The sequence below is a fragment of the Eubalaena glacialis genome, chromosome 4, assembly GCF_028564815.1.
Source record: "Eubalaena glacialis isolate mEubGla1 chromosome 4, mEubGla1.1.hap2.+ XY, whole genome shotgun sequence".
In the NCBI taxonomy this organism is placed as follows: domain Eukaryota; kingdom Metazoa; phylum Chordata; class Mammalia; order Artiodactyla; family Balaenidae; genus Eubalaena; species Eubalaena glacialis.
The window spans coordinates 123,162,099-123,187,087 of NC_083719.1; the positions used below are offsets into that span (position 1 = coordinate 123,162,099).

General features: G+C 39.4%; 1 protein-coding gene across 3 annotated transcripts in view; it reads right to left on the reverse strand.

The window, feature by feature from the left end:
* The window catches only part of PRELID2 (PRELI domain containing 2), a 75,833-nt gene that overhangs the window by 11,409 nt on the left and 39,435 nt on the right, over positions 1 to 24,989 (reverse strand). For all 3 annotated transcript variants that reach the window (XM_061188289.1, XM_061188288.1, XM_061188290.1), the window contains one exon: positions 18,361 to 18,466. In XM_061188289.1, coding sequence (XP_061044272.1) covers positions 18,361 to 18,466 — 106 coding nt within the window. The remainder of the gene's footprint in view (positions 1 to 18,360; positions 18,467 to 24,989) is intronic.

Genomic DNA, 24,989 nt, shown 5'->3' on the forward strand with positions numbered 1-24,989 from the left:
TGCAGTGGTTGAGAATCCGCCTGCCAATGCAGCGGACACGGGTTCGAGCCCTGGTCTGGGAAGATCCCACATGCCGCGGAGCAACTAGGCCCGTGAGCCACAACTACTGAGCCTGCGCGTCTGGAGCCTGTGCTCCGCAACAAGAAAGGCCACGATAGTGAGAGGCCCGCGCACCGCGATGAAGAGTGGTCCCCACTTGCCGCAACTGGAGAAAGCCCTCGCACAGAAACGAAGACCCAACACAGCCAAAAATAAATAAATAAATAAATTAATTAAAAAAAAAAAAAAGAATCCTGATTAGCCGAGAGGAGTTAGAAAGTGACATAACTCAGATGAAGTGTGCGTTATAAAACCACTCACCTTTTGATAAAAAGGTACGCATCGAGTTTACTTTAAAAATCTCACTTCCCTTTTGATTCTAAACTTTTTTTTATTAAGTTGGTTTACATAAAACTTTCTCGGAATCTTTTCATTTATTTTATGTAGAATCATAACAGTATGAATAAAAGGTAGAAAAAAGAAAATGTCACTTCCCTGCTTCAACCCTTCAACAGTGTTCCACGGCTCTTAAAACGTAAGGCTCTGTCTGACCTGCCTCTAGCTCACTTCAACCGCAGGGAGGGAGGCAGGGAGGAATCCGCATTCAGTTTTCTCATCAAAAGGTAAGAGAAACACTGCTCAATGCTTCTCCAGGAAAAGATTCTTTGCCACAATAAAGTATCTTTTAATCTGATGCTGTCCAATTCTTTTATATTTAGGATTTCTCGTCTATAAAACTAGGATAACACCAAACAACAGGAGTTCAAATGTACTGGCACATACTGTGTGCCAGGAACTGTGCTGAGTACTTCATCTGCACTGGCTTATTTTACCCTCCTATCTGCCTTAGAGAGTATTTTCTTCTTTTGGATGAGACCCAAGGCTCAGAGAAATTAAGCATCTGGACCAAAATCACATAATAACCAAGAGGTAGAGCCTTGATTTGACCCAAGGCAATCTGGATTAAGAGTCCAGGATCCAGGATCTTACAACACTGGGGGCTGTAGGGTTTTAATGAGATTGCATGTGTGAAGACACCTAGTATGATGCTGGGTACACAGCAAGGGCTTTCCTTCCCTTCCCTATTGACTATGTTCAAAAAGCCTGATACATAAAGCAGGTACTTCAGCCCTACACCCAAACTAAATGGCATGATTCTTAATATACAAATCAATGTTTAATCACATCTACAAATTATTTTAAATATAATGCTTTTCAAGTAGGAATATCCTAACAGACTATATGACTTCAATATAATTTTCCCACAGGGGCTAATAAACTATTGAGTAAGATTCACTTTTATTTTGATAAGTAACTCAAAATCTTTAGGTGTAACTGCAGAACATTAAACTGATACAGTAATTTAGATGTCTTTGCTTCACAGTATAAAGCTTCCTCTCTCCTGAAGGAGAACATTTAATCTCACAGTTTGTAAAGGAAAAGAATATATTCTAAAATAATAAAATCTAAAAATTGGAAAGGACATTATATTATCTAGTCCAGATAGGAAACTCTCAGCAAAGAAATGAAAGTGGCCCATCCAGTTTAAGGAGTTGTCCTGGGATCAAATATCACAATGGAAGATGACAAAGCCATTTCCATATTGCCAATTTGCAAATAAACCCTGATCTGACATGAACCTTTTGTTGGCTAAAAGGCATTTAGTCACTGGTCTCCCACCCTCCAGTGTGACTCAATAAGTCTATTTCCATTTTTAGTTTTTTTAAATGTGACTTGTATATAATTTCAGTTTTTCTGACTTAGACTTCATGCAAAATATGGCTTGTTCATGTGTATCTGTTGGGTATAATTATCAATAATTTTTTTAAACATCAAAGCCAGCCTCCCATTCAGTGCCACATCCACCCATGACATTTCTGACAATTGTGATCTTTCTTAGAAACCTCCATGGATGGGATGCTTTATACTCCTTATTCCCTCTGTCTCAGGCCTAACTGTAAGACAATCTTCCTTACATTGAAGCAGCACTGGCTCGGTGCCTGGCACCAAAGGGTCTTAGTACCAAGTCTTGTACCAACTCTTATACTACCAAACTAAAAAACAACAAGGTTCCTATCAATTCCCTTTATTAGCCATTTTTTTCACTATTCATCAGATTTAAGCTCAGTCATAAATTCCCCTTGTTTCTTCCCTATTCTGAGAGAGAAAATGGTTAGCCGCATGCTTGTACATTTAATCAATGAATTGTCTCTAAAAGAGTAAGTAAATCCAACTGATGCCTAGACAATAAACAAATCCAATGGGTGCCCAGATAATTATCTTTTTATCTTAAGTTCATATATACCCTTTCAGAGAGGGGACGGAGATTTAAAATCAGGTTGGGTTGACTCCAACAGCCTCATTATAACCGCTAAACATGTGTCTATCATGTCATAATGAAAAAATTAAGTTTTTGCCTATAATTTCCTTGCATTTTTCTTTTTAAATAATAGTAACAACTGGGACTTCCCTGGTGGTCCAGTGGGTAAGACTCCTCTCTCCCAATGCGGGGGGCCTGGGTTGGATCCCTAGGCAGGGAACTAGATCCCGCATGCCGCAACTAAGACCCGGCACAGCCAAATAAATAAATAAATAAATATTTTAAAAAACAGTAACTGATCATTTACTGTATGCCAAGTCGGCTCCTAAGCATTTTATGTATGTAACTCATTCACTCCTCACAGGTACTCTATGAAATAGGTTCCTATATTATCCTCATTTTACAGATGACAATGGTGAGACTCAGAAAATTAAACGGCTTGCCCAAGGTCACACAGCTGGTCAGTACAGAGTACGCTGCTTTCAGAGAGCGCGAGAGCAAAAGAACATAAATGGCTCTGCTGCAAATATAATTTAAAACATTTATGTGCAGGTAATACCCACTCAAAAACATTTTATATAAAATGTTTTTTTAAATTCTGCTTAAAAACAGAACAAGTCTTTTTGGGGGGAGTGCGGCAATTTTTTAAATTATGAAATATTTCAAACATATCAAGAAGTGCCAAGAGTAGAAAAACTAGTGGGCTTTAACAAACATCAATGTCTTTAAAAGTAACAAAAGCTACATCCTCACCAAAGGCCAATGATCAAGAAAATTTTTAATTATAGCCTTTAAATTCTTCTTAAACTGGGTGTCAACAACTCAACTCTCAAAAACCCACCATTTTCCTTTACCAAGGAAATTGAGAAAAAAATAGTTTAGCCAGGATCTAAGAAAGAAAGCTAGACAAAGAATAAGGGGTCAAATCCCAGGCAGCACATGGAATTCTGAGGATATTCAAAGTGACAAGAAATATCACTCCAACAAACCTGGGTTCATGAAATACAAGGCTTCTTGTCTCCTTAACAGGCAGACACCCCAGCGTCCTCCCCATCATCTGCTTGGGGCTCTACCTGGTGCCCCTAGTCCCACACAGTGTGGGCACACCAAGGGGTCCTTCAGCAAGAGATGAAGTTCTACCATAGAGTGGAGATACAGAATAAGAAATGACCACTGACAGAAGGGGTAAGAATGACCAAGAGGAACAGCTGGACACCTCGGAGAGCTCAAGGGGCATTTAATTAGCATGCTCCAGGGCTTAAGCACACAACTGAAGTTTAACTATTAGATGTACCTTCAAGAAATTAAATTAGCTTTGCAATTCAAGTTGCTCTGCCCAGAATTCTGTATTAATCCCTGGCCTTGTTGGTCAAACTAACAGCCTTAATTTTGCACCAAGAGCCTAGGTGAATCCAAGCCCGATCCTACAACAGATTTGATCCACCAAAGATCTGTGACTAAAACACTCTTAGTCCACACAAGCTGTGGATGCAGCCCCTATTTTTCTGCAATTTCAATGCAGCCCAGCCAGAGCTGTTTCAGTTTTCAATTCTGTGTCTGCCTTAGGTTTACATGAGGTACGTGAAGATTTATGGTGGCCACAAATTCCTATCTTCTCATTGTCTCTGAATTTAGCACAACAGAGTACAAGAATGGGCTCAGAAAAGTAACAGACTGGTTGGAAATTCCATCCAGAACAGTGCGGAGAACATGGCCTCCAAATTTCCAAAGAGTCCAGTCGGCTGTGAGCGTAAAAGAGCGACAGCAAAGCAAGTACAATACTGTACACTTCGAGCGTCTACTTCAAAGTCGTATGCGTACTAAGCTCTGTATACTGGCTGATGACACCGTGCAAGTAATTTAACCTCCTTGTGCCTCCACTTCCTCATCAGGGCCTGGCTCCTGGTAAACACTCAATAAATTATAGCTACAACCATTATTACTGTAACTGGCTTTCTCCAAATTTTCCAGAAGAGTCTGCATTTACAGAAGACATGGACTGAAAACAAGCCAACATATCTATTACCAGGCACCAATACTCAAAGACATCTACGAGATTTACAAATCTTTGTAATATGCAGTGTATTCAGCTCACGTGCATAGGATTTTAAAATGAAATTGGAACATCAGTACCACTTGCTTACTACCCTCTCTTGCTAATTAGTATTTTTTAAAAGCATGTGTCTGGGAATTCCCTGGCAGTCCAGTGGTTAGGACTTCGCGCTTTCACTGCCAAGGGACCAGGTCGGGGAACTAAAGATCCCACAAGCTGCGTGGCATGGCAAAAAAAAAAAAAAAAAAAAAAGGTAAAAGTGTGTGTCTTATTTTTAAATATTTTATTACCAACACCTCAACCCTTGACCATCTACTTGTTACATGAATTATCTCTGATGCTCTTGGATCCCTACTTAGCTTCAACTCCTGAATTTTTATGCAGACTTCAAGACTTTGTCAGACAAATTTAAAAATCTTTTTTTTTAACATCTTTTTCGGAGTATAATTGCTTTACAATGTTGTGTTAGTTTCTGCTGTATAACAAAGTGAATCAGCCATATGCATACACATGTCCCTACATCCCCTCCCTCTTGAGCCTCCCTCCCATCCTCCCTATCCCACCCCTCTAGGTCATTGCAAAGCACAGAGCGGATCTCCCTGTGCTATGCGGCTGCTTCCCACCAGCCAACTATTTTACATTCGGTAGTGCACGTACGTCGATGCCACTCTCACTTTGCCCCAGCTTCACCCCTCCCACCCCATGTCATCAAGTCCATTCTCTATGTCTACCTCTTTATTCCTGCCCTGAAACTAGGTTCACCAGTACCTTTTTTTTTTTTGGTTCCATATACTTGCATTAGCATGTGGTATTTGTTTTTCTCTTTCTGACTTACTTCACTCTGTAGGACAGACTCTAGGTCCATCCACCTCACTACAAATAACTCAATTTCATTTCTTTTTATGGCTGAGTAATATCCCATTGTATATATGTGCCACATCTTCTTTATCCATTCCTCTGTTGATGGACATTTGGGTTGGTTCCATGTTCTGGCTATTGTAAATAGCGCTGCAATGAACATTGTGGTGCATGTCTCTTTTTGAATTATGGTTTTCACAGGGTATATGCCCAGTAGTGGGACTGCTGCGTCATATGGTAGTTCTATTTTTAGTGTTTTAAGGAACCTCCATACTGTTTTCCATAGTGGTTGTATCAATTTACATTCCCACCAACAGTATAGGAGGGTTCCCTTTTCACCACACCCATTCCAGCATTTATTGTTTCTAGCTTTTTTGATAATGGCCATTCTGACCGGTGTGAGGTGATACCTCATTGTAGTTTTGATTTGCATTTCTCTAATAATTAGTGATGTTGAGCATCTTTTCATGTGCCTCTTGGCCATCTGTATGTCTTCCTTGGTGAAATGTCTATTTAGGTCTTCTGCCCATTTTTTAACTGGATTGTTTGTTTTTTTGATATTGAGCTCCATGAGCTGTTTGTACATTTTGGAGATTAATCCTTTGTCTGTTGTTTCGTTTGCAAATATTTTCTCCCATTCTGAGGGTTGTCTTTTTGTCTTGTTTATGGTTTCCTTTGCTGTGCAAAAGCTTTTAAGTTTCATTAGGTCTCATTTGTTTATTTTTGTTTTTATTTCCATTTCTCTAGGAGGTGGGTCAAAAAGGATCTTGCTGTGATTTATGTCATAGAGTGTTCTGCCTACGTTTTCCTCTAAGAGTTTTATAGTGTTTGGCCTTATATTTAGGTCTTTAATCCATTTTGAGTTTGTGTATGGTGTTAGGGAGCGTTCTAATTTCATTCTTTTACATGTAGCTGTCCAGTTTTCCCAGCACCATTTATTGAAGACACTGTCTTTTCTCCATTGTATACTCTTGCCTCCTTTATCAAAAATAAGGTGACCATATGTGTGTGGGTTTATCTCTGGGTTTTCTATCCTGTTCCATTGATCTATATTTCTGTTTTTGTGCCAGTACCATACTGTCTTGATTACTGTAGCTTTGTAGTATAGTCTGAAGTCCAGGAGCCTGATTCCTCCAGCTCCATTTTTATTTCTCAAGATTGCTTTGGCTATTTGGGGTCTTTTGTGTTTCCATACAAATTGTGAAATTTTTTGTTCTAGTTCTGTGAAAAATGCCATTGGTAGTTTGATAGGGATTGCATTGAATCTGTAGATTGCTTTGGATAATACAGTCATTTTCACAATGTTGTTTCTTCCAATCCAAGAACATGGTATATCTCTCCATCTGTTTGTATCATCTTTAATTTCTTTCATCAGTGTCTTATAGTTTTCTGCATACAGGTCTTTTGTCTCCTTAGGTAGGTTTATTCCTAGGTATTTTATTCTTTTTGTTGCAGTGGTAAATGGGAGTGTTTCCTTAATTTCTCTTTCAGATTTTTCATCATTAGTGTATAGGAATGCAAGAGATTTCTGTGCATTAATTTTGTATCCTGCAACTTTACCAAATTCATTGATTAGCTCTACTAGTTTTCTGGTAGCATCTTTAGGATTCTCTATGTATAGTATCCTGTCATCTGCAAACAGTGACAGTTTCACTTCTTCTTTTCTGATTTGGATTCCTTTTATTTCTTTTTCTTCTCTGATTGCTGTCGCTAAAACTTCCAAAACTGTGTTGAATAATAGTGGTGAGAGTGGGCATCCTTGTCTTGTTACTGATCTTAGTGGAAATGGTTTCAGTTTTTCACCATTGAGAACGATGTTGGCTGTGGCTTTGTCATATATGGCCTTTATTATGTTGAGGTAACTTCCCTCTATGCCTACTTTCTGGAGAGTTTTTATCATAAATCGGTGTTGAATTTTGTCTAAAGCTTTTTCTGCGTCTACTGAGATTATCATATGGGTTTTATCCTTCAGTTTGTTAATATGGTGTATCACATTGATTGATTTGCGTATACTGAAGAATCCTTGCATTCCTGGGATAAACCCCACTTCATCCTGGTGTATGATCCTTTTAATGTGCTGTTGGATTCTGTTTGCTAGTATTTTGTTGAGGATTTCTGCATCTATGTTCATCAGTGATATTGGCCTGTAGTTTTCTTTCTTTGTGACATCTTTGTCTGGTTTTGGTATCAGGGTGATGGTGGCCTCATAGAATGAGTTTGGGAGTGTTCCTCCCTCTGCTATATTTTGGAAGAATTTGAGAAGAATAGGTGTTAGCTCCACTCTAAATGTTTGATAGAATTCGCCTGTGAAGCCATCTGGTTCTGGGCTTTTGTTTGTTGGAAGATTTTTAATCACAGTTAAAAATCTTGGTATTTACACATTGGGGGAAAGGAGGGTGGGTTCGGAAAAAAAAAAAAATCATACAATGTCAGAATTGAAAATGACCTCCTAGTCCAATCCCTGATTTTACAAAAAATGATAGTGAAGTGAGAGCAACTAGTGCAAGCACTGTGGCCAGGAGAGTGCAGCCAAGGCAGGGCCAGAGCTCAGATTTCCTGATTCCTGGTCCCTGTGCTGCACAGTCCACTGTGCAGGGACATGACTTCTGATCACTATGCAAATAATGACATAGAGACTCATCTCAAGCTCAGGAAACCACTTTCTATCATTTCAGGAAAGAGCTTAACTTCCCAGGTTTCATCTAGTTTCATAGAAGATAATACCCCAGAATTTCAGCTGGCTGACTTAAGAGATTCCCAGAAGCTTTACCACTGAGTAGTCTATCACAACCATGATGAATTCAAATGAGCCACTGAGGGGTTTAGGATTCCTGAGTCTCACAGTCAAGGTAAAGGCATGGATTTAAACTTCGTGGAAGGAACAAAAACTGTTATCAGTTGCAGAATACTCATTTTCACTAAGATGTTTTCACTGCAAAGGTTACATTTCTCAGGACTAAAAACTCTAGAGATAAGGGCAGGCTGAGATGAGTTGATGGGGAGTGGGATACGCAAAAAGAGAGCAGCTACTATTACTTAACTGATCTAGAAATAAGTTGTTAAAAATCAGAATCCTGGTAATATTCTCATGGCATCTAATGAATAAATATCAAGTAAATCAATCTATTTGAGCACTGAAGAGTGGGATTAAAAAGTATTACCAACAGATTTAAATTGAAAGCTGGGAAATAAGAGGGACAGAACATATTTCATCAGTTCTTCAAGTGATTCAAGTAATGAAAAGAATCTTGAAAGAATTCCAATCATCAAGCAGGAAATAGAAGTCTCCAATATATAGTCAGCAGAACATTATACTAGTGTTCTTATGTCATGTTTGTGAGTTTATTCTTTTGAATGACAGTTTTATTTGCTCTTTTCCTCTATCTTGGAATTATTACTGGGTTTTGAAATGTCCGCTCTTTTAAGGGTTGTGACTGCCATGCATGTGTGGACACTATATAGTCAATTCATAGATAAGGAATTGAGCAGTTCAGGGCAACTAGCCCAAGGTAACACAATTAAAACCTTGGAGGAGGACTGAGGTCACACAACTAGTTAATAACAGAAGTATTAACTTTCACTGTCTTTGGAGTAAGAATCAGAAGACTAGAGCTAACAACTTCATTTCTTCTTCACAACAATCCCATGAGGATGGACTAATTAGCCCTGCTTTCCTAGTGACAAATGCAAGTTCCTAAGAGGTTGTGACTCATTCAAGTCATACAACAAGAAAGCTGATAATACCCAGAGCCAGCTGGTGGTGGAAGCTACAAATGGGCAGAATTCTTCTGGAAGCAAATTGGTGTTACATATCAAAGGTCTTTAAAATGTGCACACTCGTTAGCCTAGGAAGTGATCAGAAATATACACAAATATTTACATTCATAGATTTACTACAATATTATCTATAATAGTGAAAAAAATAGAAAACAACAACAAGAGCTATTATGCCAGTGGAATATTATGAAAGCATCAAAAATCATGTTTTCAAGGAATGTGTAATGACACAGAAGAATGTTCACAGTATGTCCATAAATGACAAGGTCGGGCTAAATAAACAGGACACTTCCAATTTTGTTATTCAAAAAAAAAATACATATACATACATATGCAAACATACACAAAGGCATATGGAAGGATCTATATCAAAATGTTAAATGTAGATACAACAAGTAATAAAATTATGGATCTAAAAAATGATTAGAAAAATAATTTTTAAAGAAACGAAACCTTACCCATACTGCTGCTATGTAAAATTTTTGTTTGGATAAATATTTAAAAGCCTATTTACTTAAAAAATATACTTCTTATTAGAGAATTTCTCTTAATGCTAGTGATTATTTAAGTTTTTCTATGTGCCAGGCATATTTCATATATATGCCCTCACTTAATCCTTAAAATAACCCTGTGAAAGATTATTATCACTCCATTTTAGAGGTGAGAAATTTGAGGGTCCAAGATGTGAAATGTGACATCTGGGAAATAAGAAAACCAGATCATGTACCAAGGGGCACTTCTCTAAAGCTTCACATTTGTTAAGCACATAGGCAAAACCTTGTTTCACACCAAATAATCTTTCTAAAGGCAGAACATACTAGGCTTTTAGTTCAGGAGTTGGCATGTGGAAAATGATTAATAGGATGTCTATAATTTGCTTCAAAATATTTCAGCATGTGCAGCATAATGTTATGGTGCATGTGTTAGTTCAAGTTATACACCAGGTAGTAAGTTGCCCTAATGTAGGCTTCACGCTCCAGGCGTTGGCTATGAGCATTCTAATCAGCAATCTCACTCTATAGAAAGCTCAGTTATCTTTATCAGAAACCACCAGAGGCTTTGATAATTAGCATAAGGAATGTTAAAATAGTGAATTTTCACTGGCTTGCTAACTAGCATAACAGATATGAGAAATGGACTCTTATTACCTCAATTAGAAGAACTTAAGATATGCGGATTAGCTCAAAATTCTAGAGCGACACTCATCCTTGCAATGAGGACTTAAGACTATTCAGCAATGCCTTCACCTGCCAACTTTAGGGAAGGCACCCACAGTTTATGACTAAATAGTCCTGCACAGACACTGGATTGAAGATTCTGGCTACCTGATGCTATCTGTAAAATAGCTGAATCTTGCCTTTGGAATATCATCAGCTCTGCCTGCCGAGAACGAAGCACCCAGAAGGACGGAGATGTAATCAAACTTACAGAACAGGAAGCTACTTTGGGTTTCCTTGTAAATGATTAACAAAGCATCTGTATGTGTTGCAGAACTTTTTCATAAGCTGGTAGTGAGGTTATGAGGGTGCAGCTGACCCTCACCATTCCCAATAGGTACCAAAAAGACCTTAACAACTGTACATACAACCTGGCATACCAGTCTGCTTGGGTCAGTATGACAGGCAATTCTGACACTGCTCCTAGTGTTCCTGACCTCTTGGTATTTATGCCCTTGTGTAACCCCTTCCCTTGACTGTGGGCTACACCTGGTGACTTGCTCCTAATGAAAAGAATACAGAAAATAAAGGGATGTCACTGCTGTGATTAGGAAACAAAAAAACTATGGCTTTTGCCTTGCTTGCACCCTCTTGCCCTCCCTCTTGCTTGCTGCCATGTTGTGAGATGCCGTATAGAGAGGCCCACACGGCAAGGAACCAAGGGAGGCCGGCAGAATCCTACCAGCAACCACGTGAGTGTTTGGAACTGAATCCTCTCCATTGAGCCTTCAGATGAGATCGCAGCCCCAGCCAACAACTTGATTACATCCTTGTGAGACCATAAGGCTGAGCACCCAACTAAGCCATGCCAGACTCCTGACCCACAGAAACTGAGAGACAATGAACGTGTGCTGTTGCAAGCTGTGGAGTGTTGGGGTAGTCTGTTACAAAGCAACAGATAACTAATAGTTAGTTTAAAAAAATGATGCAACAAACAGATTTTTCCAATGCCCATTTGGACTACATACATAGTACCTGAATATACTATACTATATACATATAGCGTATAGTGTGTGTGTGTATATATCCATATAGAAACATACATGCATCCAATATATATACACACACACAACATACATATATATATACATATATATACTAGTATATATACAAGAACAGTATCTTCTGTCTCAAAGAATTATCTTCCACTATTAAAATGGATTTCATAAGGCTCAAATAAGCACACACCCTAAGGAAGCAGCATATTCAGATCTCTTTAGCCATAACATGTCTAGGCCAGACCTTCTTTAAAAAGATGCACAAGTTGTTTGACTTGCCCACATTGTTTCAGTGATAAATATTTCACATGCTGTTGAATTCAATCTCTCTCTGCTTCAGCCTCCCAATCAACACAATAAGAATAATGATGGAACCAATAATGGGGCCTTGCCAGGAGAGTGGCTGAAATAACAAATTATTTTATCACACATTGAAAATGTATTTCATAAACTTAAAAAAAAATCTCTCTGTGTGAGTGCATAATGAAGGCCCTGCATTTCCGCAGCATTTGTAGTCATCCCGAAGTACTCAGACAACTGGACTAAAAAAAGAACACAGAACACTTGCATGACAAGACTGTTATCACCCATATTATCTCCTGCACCTCTCCCAGAAAAGTAAAATGTGGGATTTACAAGAACCACATGGGAGTTCACCAAAAAGTTCTTTTGATTTTTGTTTGGAATTTGGGGGGTGGTGGGGGAGTGGGGGTGAACTGGTGATTGTTTTGTTTTGATTTGGAGAGATGGAGACAAAAACTACAAAAGACAATTACACCCAATGCAGTATAAAGCACGCTTTCTCAGCGGGGACAATATTGAAACCAGATGACAATTTGTTCACGGAAGTGAAAAATATCTTGCACTTTTTATGTATATAGCAAAGATATAATACAGTGTATAAACAGATAATTAGGATATTTATCATAATTATAGGATAATACTATAGGATATTAGTATTAACATTGGGTGGGGGGGACAATTTGGAAAAAAAAGTCTGCAAAGGATCCTTAGTTGGGGGGTGATAATGGAAAAAAGACTGAGCAACACTGGCCTGAGGGTTGCCTTTCCAGAACTGGGAGCATCTGCAGAGCCATGTCTGCCCCAGGTAATATCCTGATCTCTGTTTCCTGTTCTGAGGATCCCTGAGGTTGGACTTGGCTGGCCTGGGTTACTACCAGCTCTGCTTCACAGTTGCTGACCATTCACCTAGGCTGCAGAAATGTGTATGAAGCCTTACATGTGTCCCAGATTTCCACCAATCCCTGTTTTCCTTCAGATCTTCCTCTGTTTCCTTAGTCAGTTTTTTGAGTGCTTGCTTACCTGGAGGCATATGTATCTGTATGTATATGGCAAAATATGTATTTGACAACTAGCATCCTACTTGTCCTCGGTATGAGAAAAATACACAGTAATGATACTGTCCATTGCTGTCATGGACAAAGACAGACAGCTATCTCAAAAAGAAACTTTTAGGAAGTTTCCTTGAAAAATTAAACACAGAATTACCATATAATCCAGCAAAGAACTGAAAGCAGAGATTTAAACAGACATTTATTCACCCTTGTTCATAGTAGCAACGTTTGTGTCAAAAAGGCCCCCGAATTGCAAGTCACCTCAAAGTGGTAAAGGGAAAAGAGAAAAGCAGTTGAACAAGCCCCCAGAGGAACAAACACAGAAGTGATCCTGAAACAGGAGGGAAGGGGGCAGGGCACAACCTTTAAAAGAATGACAGCCATAGGACATGACAAAAACTGGTGAGAACTAACTAGGTCCAAGATGGCGGAAGATTCGACTTCCAGTAGACCTTGAGCCTCAGGATACGCTCATTGTAACACATCAGCATGCTAAATGACAAACTCACAGGCGCCATGACAGTTCCAAGGCTGACCATAAAAGGTCAAAAAGTGGGCCATGGTCCAATTCCCCACTCCTTCCCCAAAACAGCTGAAATACTCCTCCCACTCATTAGCCTATGAAATTACCCACCCCTATAAACACTGACAACCCACGTACTCTGGTCCCTCTCATCTTCTGAGATGGCCCACACTCTGTCTGTGGAGTGTGCTTCTCTCTAAATAAATCCACTTCTTACCTATCACTTTGTCTCTCACTGAATTCTTTCTGTGACGAGAATCAAGAACCTGAGTTTCATTAAGTCCTGAGACCAGGTGTGTGATCTCAATTAAAAGACCGTGGGTTCAATGTTCATTGCAGCTCCATTTACAATAGCCAGGACATGGAAGCAACCTAAGTGTCCATCGACAGATGAATGGATAAAGAAGATGTGGCACATATATACAATGGAATATTACTCAGCCATAAAAAGAAACGAAATTGAGTTATTTGTAGTGAGGTGGATGGACCTAGAGTCTGTCATACAGAGTGAAGTACGTCAGAAAGAGAAAAACAAATACTGTATGCTAACACATATATATGGAATCTAAAAAAAAAAAAAGGTCTGACGAACCTAGGGGCAGGACAAGAATAAACACGCAGACGTAGAGAATGGACTTGAGGACATGGGGAGGGGGAAGGGTAAGCTGGGACGAAGTAAGAGGGTGGCATGGACGTACACACACTACCAAATGTAAAACAGATAGCTAGTGGGAAGCAGCCGCCATAGCACAGGGAGATCAGCTCAGTGCTTTGTGACCACCTAGAGGGGTGGGATAGGGAGGGTGGGAGAGAGACACAAGAGGGAGGGGATATGGGGATATATGGATATGTATAGCTGATTCACTTTGTTATAAAGCAGAAACTAACACACCATTGTAAAGCAATTATACTCCAATAAAGATGTTAAAAAAATAAATAAATAAGAAGGCATTCCATAACATCTCAAGATTAATCTCCTTCTCTGCCGTGGTCACACAGGGCACAATTAAAATCATTAAAGTAGAATGCATATATCCAAAAAAAAAAAAATGACCGTGGGTTCAAGTCCCAATCTGGGTTTTGACCAGGTTTGAATCCCAGCACGTGGGTTCAAGTCCCAATCTGAGTTGCACGGTTTCAATCTCACCTTGGGGGTCCATATCTAGGACTAGGTTTTAATTTATACACACAGATATATATATATATACTTAGTGAGCACCTAGTTTTTCTTTTTCTGGGAAAAAAAACAGATCCCACCTTCACCACTGTTACCATGACTATTAGCCTCAAGCTCTAACCTGCCCGCTTTCTTGAAGAAAGGGAAGTGTTATATTGTCTTACAGGAAACCACCAGAACAGAAAAACAAGAGGCCACCAGAATTGGTTAGAACCAGCCAAATGCAAGAAGGTGGAAGACCTGACCTCCAGTAGACCCTGAGCCTCATTATATGCTCATGATAACAATAACATGCTGAATGACACACCTACCAGTGCCATGACAAGAAGTACCGGACCACAGAAGGAAGAAAACGAAGTGGCACCCAGTTGCAGGAAGAACCCTGCCTTTTCCCAGAAAACCAATGCATATGCACCCGCCACCACCATTAACCCTGCCTTTAAAAATCTTGCCTTGATCAACTCCCCAACCCCAGAAGTTGATTTGCGAACTAATTTCCTGCTTCTCCATTCTCTGGACATTGAATAAAATTTGTGCTGTTTCAGTCACAGCATCGGCTTCATTATTGGCTGTCTGAATCCAAATGGAAAAAGAACCTTCGCCACCGAGGCAGGGGGCTTCTGCTGAGCTATGGTCCAACGATCAATTTGGTAACGTCCCCACTAAACAGCCTCAGGGATAAAGTTCTAAACTGAAAATAAAGTCACCTAAAACACTCTAACGATGACTTCTACAGAAGCCACTTAATGCAGGCTCAGCTGTGAAGGTTTATCAGGAAGTCAGGCTGATACCGGAAAACATCACCACTTGGGTAAAAGATAAAAGACACTTAAGCATGAGTGGCTCCTAAAATTGAAAAGCTAACTAATTAAACTAAGCCTCTTTAAAAAAAAAAAAAAAAAAGTAAAGTCAGAAAAGGCAAAAGCTAGCAGGAAAAATATATTCTTCCTTCTGAGTATAATAAATGGGAATTCAGAGGAATCACCTGGATTACTCACTTTAAAAATTTAGTCACTTGATGATTTCCAGATAACAGTCACCAGAAACCAGCTGTGGACCTTGCTGTGCATTCGATTTCCTTTTTACTCATGTCCTCGTATACGTACTGAGCACTGTCCTAGGTACTATGGTTGGGGGGACTGGGTGTAAGATGAATAAAACTGTCTCTCTGTCATCAAGAGCCTAGTACTACTGTTAAGACCATGCCAGAAACCTTTAGGAGTATTTACCCATTCTACCACCCCTTTCCCTGGGAACTAACACCCTAACGCTGACCCACGTAGTTGTGACATAGGATTAGCCATATTTACACAACCTGGCTTCTCCCCTCCTGGCCATGTTTGACCTATGGAAGGCCACTGGGAGTTCCTTCCAGAGAATTTGGAAAGGAAGAAATAAGCAGTCTCTCTGTTGGCCAGAAATCTACATAACAGTACACTTGGACTGCGGAGGCCCACATCACACTATACAGCCTGTGAAGCAGAGAAAGCCAGACTGCATAAGAAGAGAATAAAGCCGATGCATATTCGTATGGACAAGTGCTAAAGAAGGAATACCACCTGGGTTCCTGGCAGCTCTCAGTTCCAGTGCAGACCATTCTGAAGCCTGCCAGCCTCACCACCCTTGTAGCTCTATATCAAGCTAGCCTAAGGTAGTTTCTGTTATTTGCAACCAAAGAGCCCTAGTAAATACAGAGGGAGTAGGACCACAACACAAATTCATCTAAAGCACAACATGATGCTGAGCTGGCTAGCATTCTGCTTCATTCCTCTGAGCACATCTTGACCAGTAAGTGGCAAGGAGTAAGTGGCACAGTAAGTGATAAAAGGTGGGGATGTGAGTCCAGTCTCCACCCTTTGCCAGTCCTGTGACCTTGAGTAAATCCATTTAGCCCACACTCAACACAGTGCCTCCCGCAAAGCGGGTACTCAAAATATATCTGCAAGAGGAAGGACTGTGGGCAAGCAGCCACCTACAGACTGGGTGCACTTACCTCTTCAAGACATTTCTCATCAATAAAATGGGAATAATAGTGTCTCTTTATGTATCTCACAGAATCAGAATGTACACAATCACTGTGTGATTAAAAGTCATTAAAAGGTTCAGAATGATGGGCAGGTCAAATAGAGACCCACTCGGAATTAAACAAACAATATTTATTTATCTAAAGCAAGGGCTGGCAAACTATAGCCCACAGGCCAAATCCAGCTACCACCTGTGTTTGTATGGTCCACAAGATAAGAATGGTTTTTACAAATGAACATTTGCAGCCAATTTGATGGCAGGGAATACTAATTTTTAACCCCAACTCAGGTAAATGTTATCTCCCCCCAAAAAAGAATTCCATTCTTTTAAGAATTATATACTTAGTAGACTTTTATTGTAAAAACTATACTCAATTACTATTATTATAATTTTAATTTTGTCAATAAAAAATGTGTGCAAATTTGGTTCTCTCTTGTTACAAAGCACCTACACAGTATCTTGATTTTGCCTATTGGCCCACAAAGTCTAACAAATTTACTATCTGGCTCTTTACAGAAAAACTTTGCCACTTTTAATCTAAACAATGTCCCTGGGAATTCCCTTGTGGTCCAGTGGTTAGGACTCTGCACTTCCACTGCAAAGATTCCGGTTCAATCCCTGGTTGGGGAACTAGGATCCTGCAAGCCACGTGGTGCGGCCATAAATAAATAAATAAACAAACAAACACTGTCCAAGAAGTCAACTCAGTCAGGGACATAGCAATAAAGTTATTTTTCTCATCAGCACTATTATTTTTAGAGTGCAATTTTGCAGAACATGGGGCTTTTTACAAATGCATATTTTGCAATATAGCAAGGCAAACCCGCAATAATGTCTGAGTAAATGACAGTCACATCAGACCTTACAGAAGCTCAACTATCCACTTCAAGCCCAGGCTTAAACAGGCAGGGCCAGCCTGGCGATGTGCTCACCAGGGTCAGGAACACATCATCAATCTAGACAGTATGTCTATGGAGTACAGTACAGGACCAAATATTCATCCATCACCCTCAGCCTCCCAGATTAACACATTGTGGTCCAGGTTCATTCTTGAACCTAGATCTGTAAAACGAGAACCAAGGTCTATTACCCATAAAACCTCTAAGGTTGCAAGGATAGTTCTTTAGACCAGCCATTAAGCCTGTCCCACAAAACAAAACTAGGTAACATATCCATCATACCTGAGTAAACCCTGGAAATAAGTGATTATGTTCACCAACATAATTAATAACAATAATAATGACAAATAATTTTAAATATAATAAATAAAACAAATACTAATAATTTTAAAATATTTTGGAACACCTACAACAGGCATATAAAGGTGCATAAGAAATGGACTTTCCTAGGCAAGAAAACAGGATATATCAATCTCATATGTAATGCTATATAAAACAGATGAAAACAAGAATAGCACTACTTAAAACACAGGGTAACTCAGGACCTTAGAACTTCAAGGTGGCCTCTGAATAACATTCATGGAAGCCTAAGCTCCCACAAGTATAGAGCTTGAATACCATAATAAAAGACAATCAGGAGCTCCAGAACTCTGTGTCTTCTTTGTTCAGAATATCAGGACAACAATAACAGCTATTTCCAAGGTTTGTGAGCATTAAATGAATTAATGATTAAATATTCTTTTTAGTGAGTAGCACATGGTAAGCACTCCATAAATATTAGCTATTATTATCTTTTTTACTAAACAGCTGTCATCACATTGTATATACAGTAAATATAATTATTCATTCTGATTATTTCTCTTTATTAGACTATAAGTATTCCCATATTATCACATATTCTTCATTGGCATGTTTTTAACTTAATGAGCTACAAATGGCACTTTAGTTTTACTTTGATTTGGATTTATGTAATAATTAGTGAGGGTAATTCTCTTTTCATATATTTATTAATTGTATTTTTTTCTTGTTTTGCCTGTTCATGAGCCTTGTTCAAGAACCCAATGGGAATCTCCATGGTTTCTTAAAATTAATGTTGGTTCAAAGTGAAAAGAAGCTTACCTTCTGGGCACCCTGTCTTAAAAATGTGCTGGCAAAAGTTTCCAAAACGCAGTTGAGAAAACCAGCCCCTGTAATTGAAATCCTGCCTTTTTGAATGAACTCTGTCCTGCAAAAAACAAAAATATACATCTTTGTAACACAACGTTGTAAAGCAACTATACTCCAATAAAAATTAATTAAAAAAATATATATATCTATATACACACACACACCTTTGGTGTCATTCTATATTTAAATATTTAAATTATAGGGATTTCCAACAGCATAACTACCACTTATAATCAACACAAAATAATATCTATAGTAATTCAATAATTGCCTGTTACAGCAAAGATTTTATCAAAAGGAGACTTCCAGTTTATATAATATAAGCAACATATATTCAAATTAAAGACTATTCATTTCAAGTTGCTAAGAAAGTATACTTTAAAAGTTCTCACCACACACACAAACTGTAACTATGTGAGGTAACGGATGTGTTAAATAACCTTATTGTGATAATTATTTTGCAATATATACATATATCAAATCATTACACTGTACATCTTAAACTCACACAATATTACATGTCACTTACATCACAATAAAGCTGGAAAGAAGAGAAAACACATGGGTACTTTATTCTGATTATAAAAACTGCAGAACACAGAATTTTTATTTATACCTAACAAATAATTCAATGATCAAACTGTGACAGGACAGTAAACGAGCTTTAAGAATCTCTACCTGACCCAAAATAAATAAATTTAACTTATTCTAAGTAAATATATATATATAAATATATATATATTTATATATATATATTTCTCATTCCATGCTACAAAATGTCTTGTTAAAATTGAGTATGAGACAATAATCAGCTGTATGACCTCAGGTAAATTACTTAGGTTCTCTTAACTCAGTTTCCTCCTATGTAAATTGGGAATAATTATAGTATCTTCCTTTTACAACTAGTGTCAAAAGTAAATGAATACATACAACAGGAACATGAACAGTTCCTTACACACAGTAAGGAACTTATTAAATGTTAGCCACCATTACTAAAGAGAGACAGACAGACAGAGACAGGAAAGAAGCCTGGAATGACTTCTTTAATCTTTGATCAGAAAAGGAGGTGAGACAGATTATATGTGCCACTAACCTATTTAAAGTTCTACCAGTATTGGGACTTCCCTGGTGGCGTAGTGGTTAAGAATCCGCCTGCCAATGCAGGGGACACGGGTTTGAGCCCTGGTCCGGGAAGATCCTACATGCCACGGAGCAACTGAGCCCGTGTGCCACAACTATTGAGCCTGCGCTCTAGAGCCCGTGAGCCACAACTACTGAAGCCCATGTGCCACAACTACAGAAGCTCAAGTGCCTAGAGCCCGTGCTCCACAACAAGAGAAGCCACCGCAATGAGAAGAAGCCCGTGCACCGCAACGAAGAGTAGCCCCTGCTCGCCACAACTAGAGAAAGCCTGCACACAGCAACGAAGACCCAACACAGCCAAAAATAAATAAATAAATAAATAAATACATTTACTAAAAATTAAAAAAAAAGTTCTACCAATATTAATTATCTCCATTTCATAAAGCAAAGATTTGAGTAACACTTGAGAGTGATGTCATAAAGATGGCAGGATAGGAAGCCCCAGGCCCTCATTCTCCCACAGAGACCCCAACTTATGGGCCAAGTTGCCTTTATGAGAAGTGCATAAACCAGCTAAGAGACTGCAGCACCCCAGGCAAGTACAAAGCCAAGCAGAGCCACACTGAACTGAACAAGAATGTTTGCTGCATTTACCTGCCACAGTCCCCATCCACCCAGCACAGGGCACCACAATCAGGAAAAAACCCCTGACTCCTGGCTTCTCCTTTGGAAGGAAAGAAAAGAGCGGAATGTACAGCTAACATTCTGACCTTACAGTGGGCTGTCCAAGGAACTGGTTTCTGTCTTGCCTGACTCAGAATGCTGAAGGGAACAGCAGCATACTTTGGATGTCTGGGGGCTGCTAAGAACAAAGGCAAGCATGGTGGCTTGTTATAGCACCAAAGAACCTGCAGTACCACAGACAGACACCAGGGAGAGCAAGAGACTATGAGCTCTTGATAACAGGGGCAAACTTTCTAACTGGAAAATTACACACACAAGCCCCAAAGAGAAACATCCTCACGAAAGACACAAGGGGGGGCCCCCCCAAAATCTCTACCCAGGCTGATGGGTGAAGGTCTTCCCCTGCACAAAGCCAGTCTGCAGAGGTTGGGAGAGGTGGCTGTCTTTTCAAATGCCCAAGTCTCAACAAAAGATCACAAAGTAAACAAAGAAACAAGGAAACAAGGCCCAACCAAAATAACAAGATAAATCTCTGGAAACCAATCCTAAAGAAATAGAAATCTATTAATTACCTGACAAAGAATTCAAAATAACCACCTGAAAGATGGTCAATGAGTTAAAAGAGAACAGAGGTAGACAACTAAATGAAATCAGGAAAATGAGGCATGAACAAAATAAGAATATCAACAAAGAGATAGAAACTAATTATAAGAAAAAGAAAAAAACCCAGACATCCAGGAACTGAAGAATAAAATATAAAAACTGAAAAATTCACTAGAAGGGTTAAACACCAGATTTGATCAAGCAGCAGAAAGAATCAGTGAACTTGAAGACAAGTCATTTAAAATTACTGAGTCAGAGGAGAATAAAAAAGGAAAAAGAAAAAAGAATGAAGAAAAGTTAAGATGGCCTAATGGACTTATGGGACATCATGAAGTGGTCAATGTACACATTACAGGAGTGCCAGAAGGAGAGGAGAGAAAGAAAGAAGCAAAGAGCCTATTTGAAGAAATAATGGCAGAAAACTTCCCAAATTTGAGGAAGAAAATGGACATCCAAATTCAAGAAGCTCAATGATGCCAAAGAGGATAAATCCTAAAGAGACCCACATCAAGACTTTTATAATCAAATCATCAAGTCACAGACAATGAGAGAGAATCTTGAAAGCAGCAAGAAAAAAAGCAACTTGTCACATACAAGGGAGCCCACATAAAATTTTCAGCGATTTCTCAGGAGAAACTTAGTAGGCCAGAAAAAATTGGTATGATATATTCAAAGTGCTAAAGAAAAAAAAAAAACTGTAAACCAAGAATACTGTATTTGGTAAAACTATCCTTCAAAAATGAAGGTGAAATTAAGCCTTTCCCAGATAAACAAAAGCTGAGGGAGTTCATCACCACAAGATACTGGACTTTGCCTGATTTATTCATTTGTTCAATACACACTGACTGAGTGGCTACTATCTATTAAGCACCTTACTGGGTGCAAGAGCCCCACAGGTAAGGACAGTTTCTGTCCTCCAGGATCTCACTGACTAGTGGGAAAGACACATAGACAAGAGGGTGAGTGTCACACCAGCAAATGCAGGCAAAGCATTCCACCAGAGGAAAACCACAAGGACTCAGACAAGAAGGTCTGAAGAGCAGCCAGTTATCTGAAAATACCCAATACTTGGTAAGGGGCTTGATCAATTTTTTTCCATAAAAATGACCACAGTATAAGGTGGGTGTGGGAGATGTTAGGAGATAAGGCTAGAAGGACAGATGGAGACCAGATTGCAAATGGTATTCCCAGACTGAGGAGTTTAGACTTTACCCTGAAGGCAAGAAGGACTTTGCATCTGAGGTCACCAAGTAACAGGTACAGATGAACAGTTACATGTGCACCATTGACTACAAGGCTTGTTGCCATTCCTTAATGCTTTTAGATGACTTCCTATCCCCCATTTTCAGCACTGTGCCTACACTCAATGAGTTCAATGAATATTTGTTAAATGGATAAATTAATATTAAATTTCTTTACAATCAAAAGTATTCCACAACAACAAAAAACTTCCCCCTACCTTCTTATATCTCTAAGGAAAGGAAATGGGAGCCAAATCTCCCATAGGTGTACTTGGGTGTATTTGTACATGTATATATGAGCACATTCATTAATACTAAGAAATATATTGAGAAAACTATGAATTCAGAAAGCTGTGATTTTGGTAAAAATAGCTAATATAACCTCTTAATTAGACCTTCTCTCTAGTTCTCTAATAGCAGTAGCCTCTACATTTAGATCATGCATATAGTGAAAGGAAGCCTTCAGAATACTTCTCTCTCCCTCTCTTTCTCTCTCCCTCACCCTCTCCTGTCTACCCTCTCCTCTCTCCCCTCTCCCCTCCCCTCCACACACACACACACAGTTATCCTAGCCAATCTGACATAAATAGTCTAGGCAACTAGTCAGTTTAAGCAAAGCAGCTTCCACCTCTTAGATTTAAACCTATTTTAAATGATTTGCTCATGTAAAACTATATCCTGGTGACACTAATCTTTCCTGTCTTTGTTCCAGATTAGTCAGAGTAGAAATTTACAGTGATTTTAATATTTCAAAATGAAAAGTTGAGCAGTCTTACACTCTTAGGAGAAATGTACTCTTCAGTCTGCAAGGAAAACGTAGGCGAGGGATTAATAAAAGTCTCACTTACATCATATTCTAACCAACATTTCTTTCTGCCACTTTTGGGAGAAGCAAGTGCTCAGAAAAGCAATCTCAGGCTTGGCCCACATATAAGAGAATAACGGGGCAGTAAAGCAGGGTCATGCCCTTGCCATCAATGAGATGAGAGTTTATCCTACTATATTTTAAGGCTGCCAGAGAAGGAACTGCTGTGCTTTCTCTCAATAACTCATTGACAAAGCACATCAGACATTTTCTTCTTAATACACATAGCTAACCTAAATCCCTCATGCTAGATAAGCCTCCATTTAAGTTCCTACGCAAAACACAGCAGCTTACACAACAATTTACGGGTTTAATTTCAGTTCTTTTTTTTTTTTTAATTTCTTTGTTTATTTTTTGGCTGCATTGGGTTTTTCGTTGCTGGGTGCAGGCTTTCTCTAGTTATGGCAAGCAGGGGCTACTCTTCGTTGCAGTGCGTGGGCTTCTCACTGCGGTGGCCTCTCTTGCTGCGGAGCACAGGCTCTAGGCACACAGGCTCAGTAGTTGTGGCTCGCGGGGTCCAGAGCGCAGGCTCAGCAGTTGTGGCGCACGGGCCTAGCTGCTCCGCAGCTTGTGGGGTCCTCCCGGACCAGAGCTCGAACCCGTGTCCCCTGCATTGGCAGGCGGATTCTCAACCACTGCACTGCCAGGGAAGTCCTCAGCTCTTTTTTAAAAAAAAGAAAGAGAAAAAGATAGATGGATGGATGGACGGATGGACAGACAGAAAAATAGACAGAGCTGAAATATGAACAGACTCTCTGGGCATTAGAATTATAGGTGTTATTTATTTACTTTGTTCTTTTTACTAATTTCTGTAATAAAGATGTATTACTTGGCAATCACCAAAAAACATCACTAATAAATCCTTGAGGATCATTTTTATATAAATAAAAAGTTATTCTTTAAAAGGCTCTGTGCTACCAAGAACCCTTTTCAGCAAAGGGACATGCTAACTTTTTTTTAAATGTGTATCCTGCCACTTTTTTTTTAATTTATTTTATTTTATTTATTTATTTTTGGCTACGTTGGGTCTTCATTGCTGCACGTGAGCTTTCTTCTAGTTGCAGCGAGCGGGCTTCTCATTGCGGTGGCTTCTCTTGTTGTGGAGCACGGCCTCTAAGCACACGGGCTTCAGTAGTTGTGGCACACGGGCTCAGTAGTTGTGGCTTGAGGGCTCTAGAGCACAGGCTCAGTAGTTGTGGCGCACGGGCTTAGTTGCTCTGTGGCATGTGGGATCTTCCCAGACTAGGGCTCAAACCCGTGTCCCCTGCATTGGCAGGCAGATTCTTAACCACTGCACCACCAGGGAAGGCCCGGGACATGTTAACTCCAGACTTATCCTTCATTTAAAGTCTCATTAAATCACCTCTTGGCTTTCCTTTTCTCACACTATGTAACTCCATTTCTTTGTGCCTTTTGACCTAAGACTTTCTCCTGCCTCCAAGTTTTGTTTGATGTTTCACTCAAGAGATACATAGAGATGATTCAAGTTTTCCTACACCTGTCTTATCTCTGTTAAGCCTAAAGGAATGACTGCATCCATTTATGATGTTATATACTCAGGGTCACACTTATTCTTCAAAAAACTGTATAGTAACAATGTGTATTATGTATCAGACACTGTACTATGTTCTGAGGTTGTTACTCTTAATATGTTTTCTCTCTTTTACACATGAGGAAACTGTGGCAAAGAGAAGTTAAATAACTTGCCTGAGGTCACAGCTTAATGTCATGCAGATTCATATCTACCACCTCAAAGGAGACAACCATCATCCTAGTCTATGAGACTAGAAATCTCAGCAACAGGTTAAATGGTTCTTTTTCTAAACAATCCAAACATTCACTCAGTCCCCAGATTGTGTTTATTTTACTTCTAATGTTCCTCAACAGTCCATGTCATTCTCTCTCTTGCTGCTGCTACTGCCTGGGTTTAGCACAGTACTCTCTCTCTCCAGGACCACCACAACTGCCTCCCAATGGGATCCTTGCCTCCAGCGTGGGCTCCTCATAACCCACACTGCCCCGTCAGCTTCCTAAGCACACCCTGATCTTGTCACTGTTCACTAAGGCACAGGGAATTAAACCTGCATGCTCAGTGGAGATTCACC